At 43.4% G+C, this 13,062-nt stretch overlaps 1 protein-coding gene across 2 annotated transcripts; it reads left to right on the top strand.

Annotated features, from left to right (window-relative positions):
- Nucleotides 1-5,490: 5,490 nt before the first annotated feature.
- On the top strand, nucleotides 5,491-11,466 carry LOC135409576 (gap junction beta-2 protein-like). 2 transcript variants are annotated; one of them, XM_064645305.1, is made up of 2 exons: nucleotides 5,491-5,574; nucleotides 8,054-11,466. In XM_064645305.1, exon 2 carries the CDS (start codon nucleotides 8,076-8,078, stop codon nucleotides 8,751-8,753), a length of 678 nt encoding a protein of 225 aa, XP_064501375.1. In that variant the 5' UTR covers nucleotides 5,491-5,574; nucleotides 8,054-8,075; the 3' UTR covers nucleotides 8,754-11,466. The 2 variants fall into 2 exon arrangements, with proteins under 2 accessions (XP_064501375.1, XP_064501374.1); XM_064645304.1 differs by lacking the exon at nucleotides 5,491-5,574 and adding an exon at nucleotides 5,584-5,707.
- Nucleotides 11,467-13,062: the final 1,596 nt, after the last annotated feature.

Genomic DNA, 13,062 nt, shown 5'->3' with positions numbered 1-13,062 from the left:
GTCCTCCCTGAGGGGACAGGCAGTGGGCCTGTGAAGGTGTCTCTGGAGCTGCAGATCTTTTAATAAAAACCTGAGAAGTTGAGGGAACCATACTTATCTCTGAATTAGGGAGAAAAGACAAACAGCCACTAGCAAAGAAAATTCTGGTTGCCACAGGAGGTTGAAACAAGGGATCAGGCAGCTATTGACACTTTAAAGTGTCATGGTAAAGTGTCACATTGTTGGTTTTATTGATATTTTTTTTTTACTGGACAAAGTGAAGAAATTTGTTTAACCTCCTTGTTATCCTGAAAAGCCAAGATTTCACCAACAGAATAGGCAGAGCACATGCTATTTTATGGGATAACTTTGGAAAATAATTTTGAGGAACAGTCTCATGGAAAACAGCTCTAACTAACAAAAGTAAACTAGGTACTGTGCCCCTCTCCAGAAGCCTTCTGAATTCTTTGAACTAGGCAGTGAACATAAAAGAAGCTTGATGTCTTCTGTGCTGGCTTCTTTTATCAGTGATCTTAAGCTTTGTCTAGCAGAGAAGCCTTTGGAGACTGTAAGGATTATGGGATTGATGCCTGTGGCATGAGAACTGAGAGTCACCTGCAGCAACATTGATATAAACCACCATCTTTGCAACCCTTACATCAAGTTAAGTTTAAAAAGCACATTGAGTGTTGTTTGCATACTCAGATCAGCCTTACAATCTCTAATCTTTTACTAAGCCATAGTGGTATTTTTATCAAATTAACATTTTACTATTTAAAAATCTGAAATATGACAGAGTAGCAAACAAAGTATTTATCTCAAACAATGAAAATTTGTTCTTCATAAATAAAATGTTTCTTGAAAATGACATGACCCCATTACTTCTGTGCAGGCAGGGAGGAGGCAGAGTGTACCCAATGTGGTTCCTGTGTAAACTTTAGGAATTCAGTGTCGTATGTCAGATATGGAAGCTATGGAAGCTACAGCTTTATGAATTTGAGCTCCTATGACCATGTATTTGTATTAGCCAGACTTGCCAAGAGCATTTCAGGCACTCTTCTGTGAAATACAAAAGCTTATTTTTAAAAGGCTGTGAGGGCAATTAAAATGAACATGATAAAAATGACCAGGTACCTATTTCAGACACTAATATGCACATAAAGATATCGAAGGAGACAAAATGATTTGCTCAAAGGCTAAGTAAGTATGGTATTTTTGGTCTTATAAGGACTAAAATGAGTGTTTGAAAAGCAAATGCAGAGGCAAACTGGTTAAACATGCTGAGTTGAACTGGGAAGGTGCTTTTATTGCTGACAGTGCAAAAATGCCCGGTGTAGCATGTTTAATTCAGCCTCAAAGAAATGAAAACTATTTGCAAAGTACAGTCTGAGTCTATAGCTGCATTTCCAGTTGACTAATGACAATTGTGCATGCTGAGCAGCAAGTAAGCTGCTAGGTGTTGAAAGAGCATCATTTTAAGCAAAAGCAGTGAATAAGGAGGTTGCTACATATATGAATCAGCAAAAATCAAAATGCTTGTGTATTATTAAAGTGATGCTTTGTGGTAGTCAAATCTAAACTTAACCACAAGGAATAGCAGAAGATCTTATCCATTGTGAGTAACTGGATAATAAAATGGCCAGTGAACCTGGGCATCTGCTGGTGCAAACTAATACACAGTGTGAAAATTAGTTCAAAATGTACCTATTCAAGTACATGGGCATATATGTAACCCAGGAGGTACTGTTCTAATTTCTAGCAATGCTCGTGAAAGAATCTTGGAGTAACTATGAAAAAGTCAACTTATTACTTTAAAGTGTCTGAAAAATGAAAAAAAGTAAATAGGAATTACTAGAAAATTATGGAGAATGCAATAGGAAGCATTGCTCTGTGCTTATATAAACTGTGCAGGTACTTGGACTGCTCTTGTTAAAAAGACACACAAGATTGTGATGAGAATAATAAAGATATATAACAGCTCCTGCAAGGCACAGATTCAACAAATTAGGCCTTTGGCATAGAATAAAAAGGATGGAGAGAGGAGATGACAGAAGTTTATGAATTTATGAAGGACATGAACAAGGAAAGATAATTAGCTATTAATCCTAATGCTGAGGAGTCAGGAATGTACCATGAAATCATTAAAGGGTAGGTTTTCAGTAAATGAAACTTTTTTTTTCACTACACATATTAAGCTATTGAGTTAATTACTCTGGGATCATGTGGATAGATAGGGAGAGAGAGAGAGAGAGAGAGATAAGATAAGTCTTAAATATTTATATAATCCATATACAGGTGACATCAAAACATGCTTAGGCAAAGCAGAGTGAAACAAGGGCTATGAAAAGTATAGATCCAGACAGAGCCTCTGAAGGTGCCTGGGGGCTGCTGAATGAAGAAATGCAGACATAGTCTTTGGAAAGCTTTCCTTACTGGAAAGTCCAGTAAGGCATTACTGGAAGATGATGGCAAGACTTCTGTTATCTTGAAGTAAGGTAAAACCTGTTTCTGAGTTGAGGAAGTTACAACAGTATTTATTTTCCTATTTTTATGAAGCTTTTATTTCCGCATTACTTTACAATCCACAAGAATCAATGTTTTGTACATACATGCTTTGTATTCCTCACCTTCAATGCTACCCCTTCCTTACAGATAAACATTTACAGATTCCAGAGTTGTTAAAACTTGTCTCTTGCACCTCCTGCCAATGAGACAGGTGTTAAGCAAAGTGTAAGCAACAAGCCTTCACCCCTGGATTTGTGCTCTGTCAGAATTCCTTGCTAGGGTTCCCCTCTCCTTCCCAAATATAGCATTATATACTTCCTTACATATATGCTCAAGTAAACAAAAATCAAGACTAAAAATAGCACTCAGCTTTAGCATAGATTTTGTTTGGTTATAAATGAAAAATGCTATGGCAGTACTGAGCAACACAAGCTGTGGATTTCTTCCAAGCATTTACATTTACTGCTATCAAACTTGGGTATTATTTTATAAAACAGTTAATTCTTCATGACTTTTTTTTTTAGATTATTTAAAGATCTTACATTTCAGTAAAGCTTTCAATACTCTTAAAGTGTTCTTCTGGACAAAATGTCCAGCACATAGCCATGATGAGTGAGCAACTGGCTCATGGGTCGGGCACAAAGGGTTATAGTGAATGGAGTAAGGTTGGGCTGGGGATCTGTCAGTAGTGGGGTTCCACAGGGCTCCTTCTTAGGCCCTGTGCTCTTCAACACCTTCATAAACGACTTGCATACAGGACTTGAAGGTACACTGAGTAAGTCTGCTGAAAACACAAAACTGGGAGGAGCTGCTGACTCCCTTGAAGGCAGGGAGGCCCTGCAGAGAGACCTCGACAAATTAGAGGACTGGGCAATCACCAACCATATGAAGTTCAATGAGGGAAAGTGCCGGATTCTGTACCTGGGATGGGGCAACCCTGGATGTACAGACAGAATGGGGAATGAGATGCTGGAAAGTAGTGCCATAGAAAGGGTCCTGGTCGATGGCAAGTTGAATATGAGTGAGCAGTGCCCTGGCAGCCAGGAGGGCCAACCCTGTCCTGGGGGGCATCAGGCAAAGCATCGCCAGCCGGTTGAGGGAGGGGATTGTCTCGCTCTGCTCTGCACTGGTGCAGTCTCACCCTGAATATTGTGTACAGTTTTGGGTGCCACAACACAAGAAAGATATTAAGCTAGTAGAAAGTGTCCAAAGGAGGGCAACAAAGATGGTGAAGGGCCTTGAGGGGAAGCCGTATGAGAAGCAGTTGAGGTCACTTGGTCTGTTTAGCCTGGAGAAGAGGAGATTGAGGGGAGACCTCATTGCAATCTACAACTTCCTTATGAGGGGAAGCAGAGAGACAGGTACTGATCTCTTCTCTCTGGTGACCAGTGACAGGAGCCAAGGGAATGGCCTGAAGTGGTGTCAGGGGAGGTTTAGGTTGGATATTAGAAAAAGGTTCTTCACCCAGAGGGTAGTTGGGCACTGGAACAGGATCCCCATGGAAGTGGTCATGGCACCAAGCCTGACGGAGTTCAATAAGTGTTTGGACAATGTTCTCAGACACATGGTGTGAGAGCTGTCCTGTGCAGAAAAGGGAGTTGGACTCAGTGATCCCTGTGGGTCCCTTCCAACTCAGGATATTCCATGAAATCCAACTTAATTTTCTAAACCTCTGAGAGCAAAACCAAATTAACTCTGTCATTTTGCTGATACACAAGTTCTAATTTCTCATAATTACTAGATCAAGCTTAAATTTTATTTAAATCCCATCTTATGAAAGCATTTCTACTTCCAGACAGGCATCACAAAACCAAGCTCAGTACTAAGCGTAACATACAGATCTTTACTTCAATATACAGAAACAAACACGGCAGTACTTTATATACTCAGACAATTTTTTATTATCTTTCCTACACACCCTCTTTAACACAGCATTCTTTTTTGATAGGTTTTTTTTTCATCAGTGCTTTAAAAAGCAAAGGCTCTTTACTATGTTGTAATCAAGCATCATTTAATAGAAGTCACTCTTGGTTGGATGCTTTGGGTGAAGTGCAGACCTGATCTTGAAGCAACGCTGGGTGTACTTTACAAGCAAAGCCCAAGATAAGGGCTGCAGTGCTGATCTAGCTAATTCATGCCTGGCAGGCCACCGTCCTCGTCCTCAGAAACTTTTCTTAAAGATGGGGTTTAAAGGGTACTATAATTAGAAGAAGCTTTTTTTTTTTTTTATTGTCAACAACAGAGCTCAAGCTCCAGACAAATAACACCTAGTGACAGATCTTCACACAGCAAGTAACTCTGAGTCACTCTTTATACTTCCTGCTAGATTACTTTCACAAAAACTTTTACCCCAGTCCCTTTGCACAGCATCAGTGAAATCAAGGCTGCGCACACTAATGAGGATACCACAAAGGTTTCCTACAGCTGTAAAAAGTCCACAAGATCTCAAACGGAAAAGCATCATCTTACTGCTATCCTGCCTTTAGCTGCCTGCTGCCCTTGTTACCCCTACATCTGGCGACCAAGATCAACTTTTTTACTGTCAATTCAGCAGTTATTTTATCTGTTCCTTGTCTTCCAAACTCAGGCCTTCTAAGAAGGTCTCAGCTTTCTTTTTCCAGCCCTGCCTCACCCTACAGAAAGTCTGTGGGAGCTGCATTTTATCTGACCGTTGCCCGAACTGGTCCACGGTGACGATTTTCTCGGGCTGCCATGGCACTGGAGCAGTTTCGGAGGGTCCCACGGGGCTGGATTTCCCTCTGGGACATGTTTTCTGCCAACACTTGGGAATCGATCCCGGCGCAGGGCTGAATTTGCAGCGTACCAACTCCCTCCGCCCGATGCGCGCCCTGTGTGCATGGACGTCCCGGGCGGACCCGAGGGTGCTTCCCGCGAGAGGCCCCGTCCCCAGACCCGCTGCATGCCCAGCAGCTCCCGCCCCTCGGGCACGGCAGAACCCAACGCCGGCGGCTCCCACTGAGCCGCTCAGCCCCTTGGTTCGGCCCCGCCCCGTCCTGGGCGTCCATCCCGCCGACTCCGGGCGGCCGCAGGAGCGGGGCGCGGGCGGAGGCGGGTTAAAAGCGGCGGCAGGTGAGCGGGGAGGGACCTTAAAGCTGCGGGGCGGCGAGACTTGGAGCGGCCGGTCCGCGGGCACCGAGGGACGCGGGAGCGGAGCAGCGCGGCGCGCCCGTCGTGTTCCGCGTGTCCTGCCGAGCCCTGCCAGGTGAGCGTCCAGAGAGGCTCCCGCGTGCCGCACCGGTGCGATCGGGATTAGGCTGTGCGCCCGCCGAGTGGGTCGGGATTCGTGTGGTGTGCCAGAGAGGGGCTCGGGTCGGGGCCGTCCCGGCGGGACTGGGCTCGGGGCGGCCGCCGGCAGCGGAGAGGGCACTACGGGGCTGGGGCAGCCACGCTGCGGCCCCGAATCCCCGCTGCCCGGGAGGCAGCCGTGCCTGGGCGCCGGCTGTGAGCCCCCAGCCCCGGGACCGGCCCGGACTGCGGGGATGCGAGTCGTGGGCGATGGCAGCAGCCGGCGTTCCGGGGAGAGCCGTCGGACCTCAGAGCCAAACGCGCTGTTTGCCAGCGGTGCCCGATGACAGGAGCCGATGGCAGTCGCGCCGCTTCCCGCCGCTGAAGGCTCGCTGTAGGCTCCATGTCCGCTCCAGCCGCGCGGGAACGCGGCGGGACGAAGGTCGGCGCGGTGGGAGGGAGGGACGGGGTGGGGTCCAACTGGTACCCCCGGAGTGGGAATTTAGAGTTGTTTTCAATAACGGTGTCTTGGCTTTGGCAAGTTGGGTGTCCCGGTAGATTCACTCTCTCCCCACAGCCAACTTCGGTGTTTCTGTAGTGGCAGATGAGCAAGGAGAAATTGTTTTTTCCCCCAAAACTTGCAGCACTGGTTCAGAACTGCAGTGGGAGACGGCACTTGGAGCCCAGGCTGTTCATCTCTCAGTGATATACACTTCAAATACTTTCCTTCAATCCTGATTAGCCCCTTGTGAAGGTTTCACTGACTTTATTTTAATGACTGTGCAACAGGCATGAGGAAATTCTTAAGAGAAAGATGCAGGTATCTGATGATAGCCTACAGTTTAGGTCAATGTAAAAAGTTGCATAATATGGTGCCAGTTTCAGCAGAGACAAAGCATAAGAAGTCTCAGGAATTCCAGCCATCTTCTCAAAGTTGTTGGTTTGTTTTTTTTTTTTTTTGTCCTACCCAATTTCACCTTTCTGTATCACAGTAAATCTGACCTCTCCCTCTTGCCTCAAGGCTTGTCAGCACAAGCTAGGCCCTCGTACCAAGGGTATGTGTTGGGACATGTTAGTCCTTTGGTTGTGTTGTACCTACAGCAGCGTAAAAAGTTATTTTTTTTTCCTCTCTGTTGTTTGAGAGATTTTTGTAAACTTTGGCCAGTGTTACGTTTCAAGGTACCACGTTCTCCCCACAACACACAGCTAGCACCAAGAAGAGACGCAGCTCTTATCCATGGCCAGTGTGGCTCTCCCACATTGCACAGCTGAGCCTAGCCTTGAGAGATGATGGACCAGCTATGCAGGTTCCCAGCTCGGGTTTCGAAGTATTTTGTCCAATTCACTGATAGTTTCCAAGTGGCTCCAATCAGTGAAAGCTGAGCCCCGACTGAATTCTGACTTCAGCAGAACTTACTTTCAAAGGAGCAAAGAGTGTGGATTTTAGTCTTTCAGAATAGGAGGAAAGCTGAAATGGATCTTCTCTGAGGTTTGACCTCCTGTATTCTGCTGGGGTGTAATAGCATCTAGAAAATCAACACAAACTCTTTAGCTGAGGGCTTTTTCCTCTCAGCTCTGGCTCTGCTTTTCTCCTTTTTGGATGAGATAACAATGAATGTGGAAGGGCAGGCTCTGCTGTATCTTTCTTTGCCTGCTGGTTTGTGCTATATAAGCATGCAGCCCTGACAGAGCTGACTTGAGGCTTCTCACCAGTGTTGGCAAAATCAAATGTTGTAATTTTGAGATTAAGGGTGATGTCTGAGCTGCAGCAGGCCTTGGAGGCCTGCTAGAGGTGTCTGGGTGGAATGAGGACTTCTGCTGAAGGTGGCCAAGTAGTACTTACCTCAGAGGCAAAGAAAACACCAGCTCAGCCTTCTAGGGCTGTGGTGTTGGCAAAGAAATTCTGTAAAAAATACTAGAGAAGTCTCTACTTTGTCTAAATATGGCTTAACTCATGCAGTGATAGTAATTTCTATTGCTTTGGGAAATACAGTGAAAGGCAAAACACTGACAAGAGTCAACCACAGAAAGGGAAATAAGAAAGAGATGGAGGGCCTAGAGAATGCACAGAGGAATTGTATTAAGAAGTAACTTATTTTCTGCCCAAAGCCTCAAGGTATCCTTGTCCCATCATAAATTCATGGAAGGAGAGAGTTTAATAAGCTTTTTGAATCCATAAACATGTGGACATTAATGAAAGTGACTTTACACTTGCCTTTTGCTCTGGAGAGACTGCTAGGAAGTCTTCTTTTTCACAGAAGGTCTAGAACTGATTTTTCACACTTGGAAAAGTGACCATTCTGTGTATTGTGTCATCCTGCAGGTAAAAGGACACAGAAAAGAAGATGGACTGGGGAACGCTGCAGACTGTTTTAGGAGGTGTAAATAAGCACTCCACCAGTATCGGGAAGATATGGCTCACAGTCCTGTTCATCTTCCGTATCATGATCCTGGTTGTGGCTGCAGAGAGAGTCTGGGGAGATGAACAACAAGATTTTGTCTGCAACACACTTCAGCCTGGCTGCAGAAATGTATGCTATGACCACTTTTTCCCCATCTCTCACATCAGACTCTGGGCCCTGCAGCTGATCTTTGTCTCCACACCTGCGCTGCTGGTGGCCATGCACGTGGCCTACACCAGGCATGAGAAGAAACGGCGATTCAGAAATGGTGAGAAAATTGATATTGAAGAGCTAAAAAATGAAACAATTCACATCCGGGGACCCCTGTGGTGGACATACACCAGCAGCATCTTCTTCAGGATCATCTTTGAAGCTGTCTTCATGTATGTGTTCTATTACATGTACGATGGCTATCAGATGCCCCGCTTGGTGAAGTGCGATGCTTGGCCCTGCCCCAATGTAGTGGATTGTTTTGTGTCTCGGCCCACTGAGAAAACCACTTTTACTATTTTCATGCTTGCTGTGTCTGGGATCTGCATGATGTTGAATCTGGCTGAGTTGTGTTACCTAGTGATAAAAATTTGCATGAAAGAACCCAGGAAAACGACAGTTTTGAAATAACTCCCCAGTTTCAGGATCTCCTAGCTCCCCACTTCCTTTAAACTTTCTTAGGTGTCAGAGAACAATAAGCAATATTTTCCACACTCAAGAAAAAGCATAAAAATGAATGTTCATTTGTGTTTAAAAAATTATGGCCTCCCTGGGAAGCTGCTACTGATGCAGGTTTTAAATATCATGAGCTAGTTCAGTATTCCTGCATTCAGAAATAGAGAGGAGCCTTCTGGCAGCAGCCTTTCCAAGTATGCCTGCTGTTGGCCCTCTTGTTGGGACAGAGTCACTTTTCAAAAAGTGGGAGTGAAAAGGACCAGAGAAGACTCTTAATGCCCAAAGGAGAGCCAGGAATCACAAAACCACTATGTCAGCTCAGAGGGAAGCCAATAACAAAGGGTTTTGGCTAAAAGTGGGGTAAAAGGTTTTTGTGGGACATTACAGCTTGTGAAAAGGAATAAGACAAGGGGTAATCGTGTTTATAGTAGATATCCTCTCTAAGTAATCTAGAGAGCAAGGAAATGGCCTAGGAACACAGGCACTCCATGGCAATGCATGCTATCAGCTCTGCTGGGCACCAGCAATGGCTTTTATCTTTTTATCTTTTCATCTTCCTGCCTGCACTGAGAAGCATCTCCTACGGGGTTGGAGATGGCCAGTCTCAACTGCTTGTGAATGTCATTGGACCAGTGCTGCCTCCCCACAGTCACAGATGGTGCAGCAGTGGGAGGAACAAAATTCATTTTTCATTCTCTAGATCAGGTGAAAAAAAGGACTGTCACTTCTGAGAAGGTGGAGGCAGTGCAACTGTCTTCCTCCTTCTCTTGTTCTCCCCTAATACTTTGTGAAGAACCTCAGTACAGTAGACTGTACTCGAGGAAGAGACTTTTTACCACCTGACTGTGCCTCACTTAGCTGTGTACCTTTCAGAAGGGTTTTTTTTCAGTAAAAGCAGAGAAAAATTGCCTTGCTTCATTTCTGTTTGTTATCCAAAAGAAATGCTTCAACTTACAGCATGATATGGAGTGCTCCTTCCTTGGACCCCTTTTTCCTATCCAACCTGCACAGCTTTTCTTCATAAAACCTTTTCCCTATCTGATGTACCTTTCAAATGAGTCAAGCAAACCACTCCAATCTCTCTGACAATCCACATTGTGAGATTAAAACGCCATTCCTTTTCTTACAGTTGGTCTAGCATAAATTAGAGACAACTTGCAGAGCTAAAATAGCGAAGTGAACCAATCAAAAATGAGGAGGAACGTGATATTTTTCTTAAAGTTCACATTGTTGAGCTGTAAATTGTATATTACTAATTTGAAGAACTATATGAGTCAGTCTGGCCTTGTCTCAAAACATATTTTATATCTGTCATAGACATCTACACCAGCACATACGGCAACACAGTTTCATCTCCCAAGTGTGTGCTTATTGAACCCACTTCTAGAAAGCTGTCTGTCTCTCCTCCTGAGCTTTAATTACTGGCTTTTCCCTAAAATGAATAATCACTATCTCACCTTCTCTCTTTGCATTCATCTTTTACTGTATGTTTAAATTTGTCGCTGTTGGAGTAAACAAAGCTGCATGAATTAAGGCCCATGGCCCCTCACTGTGCACTGGAAGCGGAGCATGAACAGCCTTCCGTTGCTTGTGAGCTACATCCAGTGTTGCAACTTGTCTGCAGATGGAAATCTGTCATCTAAGAGGGGAGCAAGGAAACCATGAAAACACCATCCTCAGAAGCATGAACAAAAAGACAGTCATTCATAATGAGCTGGACTGGAAACTTGGAGGGTGAAAACATCCTTAATTCAACTCCAAAGAACGAAGTTTGGCACATATCAGGTTTGTGCTTGATAGAGTTCCTGCATTGTTCCATACACAAGTACGAAGAGAACGAACTATCTAGTGCCAGTGCTCTAGTATTACATTTCTTTTGTAACAAGATTTTTATTTTTTTTCTGAAATTATAATTAAAGGACGTATATGTGTGTGTGTTTTCTGTATTACTTGTACATGCTGTGTGTTACCTAATGTGTCTAATGAAAATCTGTTTTACTACAATGGAAAATGTATGCACCAATACTACATTTAATAGCCAAGGGCTAGTGAAAGGATTTTAGCCTTCTGCTGCAGGTTGGTTTTTCAGTTGGTTACATTGCCTGTTATACTGAAGTTTTGTGAACTCATAGTGGAAGGTCCACATATGTGCTCTACATGAAATAAAATATGCTGTGTAAGACAGCCTTGTGCTAGCAGAATTGCGGCTGGAAAAGGCCAGTGATAAATTACTTCACCAGCTCTATAGAGAAGAGAGTTCGTTTTCCCAGCCTGCCTTTGAATTTAGCCGGAACTTGAAATGAGACACACCAAAACCATTAACACTAACATGATGAAGTTATCTTCAACTAGCAGTTTGGCAACCAGATCATCACACGGGGTAAAAAGATAGAACTGGGGAAAGTGTCTGGAAGTAGCCAAGAGATGGCTTTGATCCAGGACTGCAGCATCAGGCAATAATAGCTCTACCAGGACATATTTACTGTCTCTCAGATTTATTTTCTGTGTATATTTAATTTGACTGAATAGCTGCTTTATATGGGGGGAAAAAAATTCAGATACTTTATAGGAACATGGGAATTGCACCTATTTCTGCATATGCTACATTGCATAGCTGACCTTCTACAAATGGATTTCTTATAGATTAAAATACAGTGCTGTGTTGAAATTGTGTTTGTTCCTTCTGGAAATGCACTAGTAGTGTCTACATTTTTGGTACTTGGTTCCTGGGCTTTCCTCAGAATGAAGGTTTCAAGAGTCTTGAAAACTGAAGCTGCAAATCTGAGGTCATTACTATTTCCTCATGAGGCTGATTCCTCACTGTTCAGTGTCCAGTAAAGTCAGAATATAACATGTCATTAATAATGTGCTATCAGAAGTGGGAGGTGTAGGAGTGGGACTGGCTGGAGTTATAGCTTGACTGAAATCACCAGAAAAAACCACCATTGACTTAATCAGGTTAAACACTCATCCAAACCTTGAAACCAGAACTACAAACATGTTTGTCAGAAGGGGAAGGAAAGGAGGGGAAGCAAACTTCACTATTAACTCATAGATGCATCTAGAGAAAAAACCCTAACTACTGTGGGAGAAAGGCGGATATGAAAGGAAGTCAGAAGTATAAATCTGTATTTATGACTTCTGGATATAGAAGTACTTTTATTAAAAGTTTTCTAGGCAAAGATAAAAAAATCCTTCAGTTGTTTACAGTCATCATGAGCCAATGCACTGTGTTATTTTGTATCTGACAGGAAGTATATAAAAGACAAATTATATGGTCCACACAGAGAAGAGCACTCCTGTACCATGGAAGTTCAATTCAAAATAGCAACTCTGTTAAAAGCTGCTTTATTTTGTAAAAAGTGTACTGCAGCAGTAAGCAACACCTGAGGGCATTTTACTACCAACTAGGTGAAAATGAATTTGTTTTTTCCCCCTAATTATAGTTCCCTCCCCTGCAAATTCAGCTAATGGGTTTTACTAGGCAACAAAATCACACTCAAAAGAATTGCACTATATTTTTGGTCACCTGTTCTGATATTCAGGACGGCCACTACCCTGACTGTTATTTACAGTTTTATTTGGATTTTCACAATCTTATTACCTCCACAGTCATTTGAACCTGTTTGTAGACAGTGGCAAGAGTAATGGTAACTATTTGAAGCTTAATGAGCTAAGACTAATGGTAATGATCTTCAACATAATTCAGAAGATACCTGTACTTTTTCCCCATCTGACCAACCCAACTTTTACAGAATATATTTCTCTTCTGTAAAGCTGGCTCAGCTCTGACCTGTGTATTTTCTATATAAACGTTCCTAGCCACCAAAAAGTCCTAATAGGCTAGGTTTGGAAATGCATTAAGCTTTAATCAGCAGGTCCAGCTGATGAAACAAGTCGCATCTCAGACTCTCCACCTTTGAGAACATAGCTTGCTTTTGCTATGGTTGGTCCCCTGGTACTACTATGGAAGTCAGTGTCAGAATTGGTCACATCATTGCACATACCTTCTCCCTTTTTCTGCCAGTTTAATCACTGTCACGAACTCAAAGTATTGTTTCACATCTGCCTGCTCTATTCCCAAATAGATAAAGGTGACAACTGTGTCATGTTCACAGGAAGCAGAACAGTTTAATCAAGCATTGTTAAGATGATTGCAACAGGTGCCAGAAAAAATATTTTATAATTATTGTGTGGTAAAGATTTCAAACCTACTGTATGTTGCATCATTAGTGTAATGTCTGCTTACAGTTTGTCATGTCCC

This window comes from Pseudopipra pipra, chromosome 2 (assembly GCF_036250125.1).
Source record: "Pseudopipra pipra isolate bDixPip1 chromosome 2, bDixPip1.hap1, whole genome shotgun sequence".
In the NCBI taxonomy this organism is placed as follows: domain Eukaryota; kingdom Metazoa; phylum Chordata; class Aves; order Passeriformes; family Pipridae; genus Pseudopipra; species Pseudopipra pipra.
This window is presented reverse-complemented; position numbering and strand designations above follow the sequence as displayed.

What these genes read in the sequence shown, in the direction of transcription:
- LOC135409576 (XM_064645305.1), top strand. Translation starts at nt 8,076, where the DNA reads ATGGACTGGGGAACGCTGCAGACTGTTTTAGGAGGTGTAAATAAGCAC.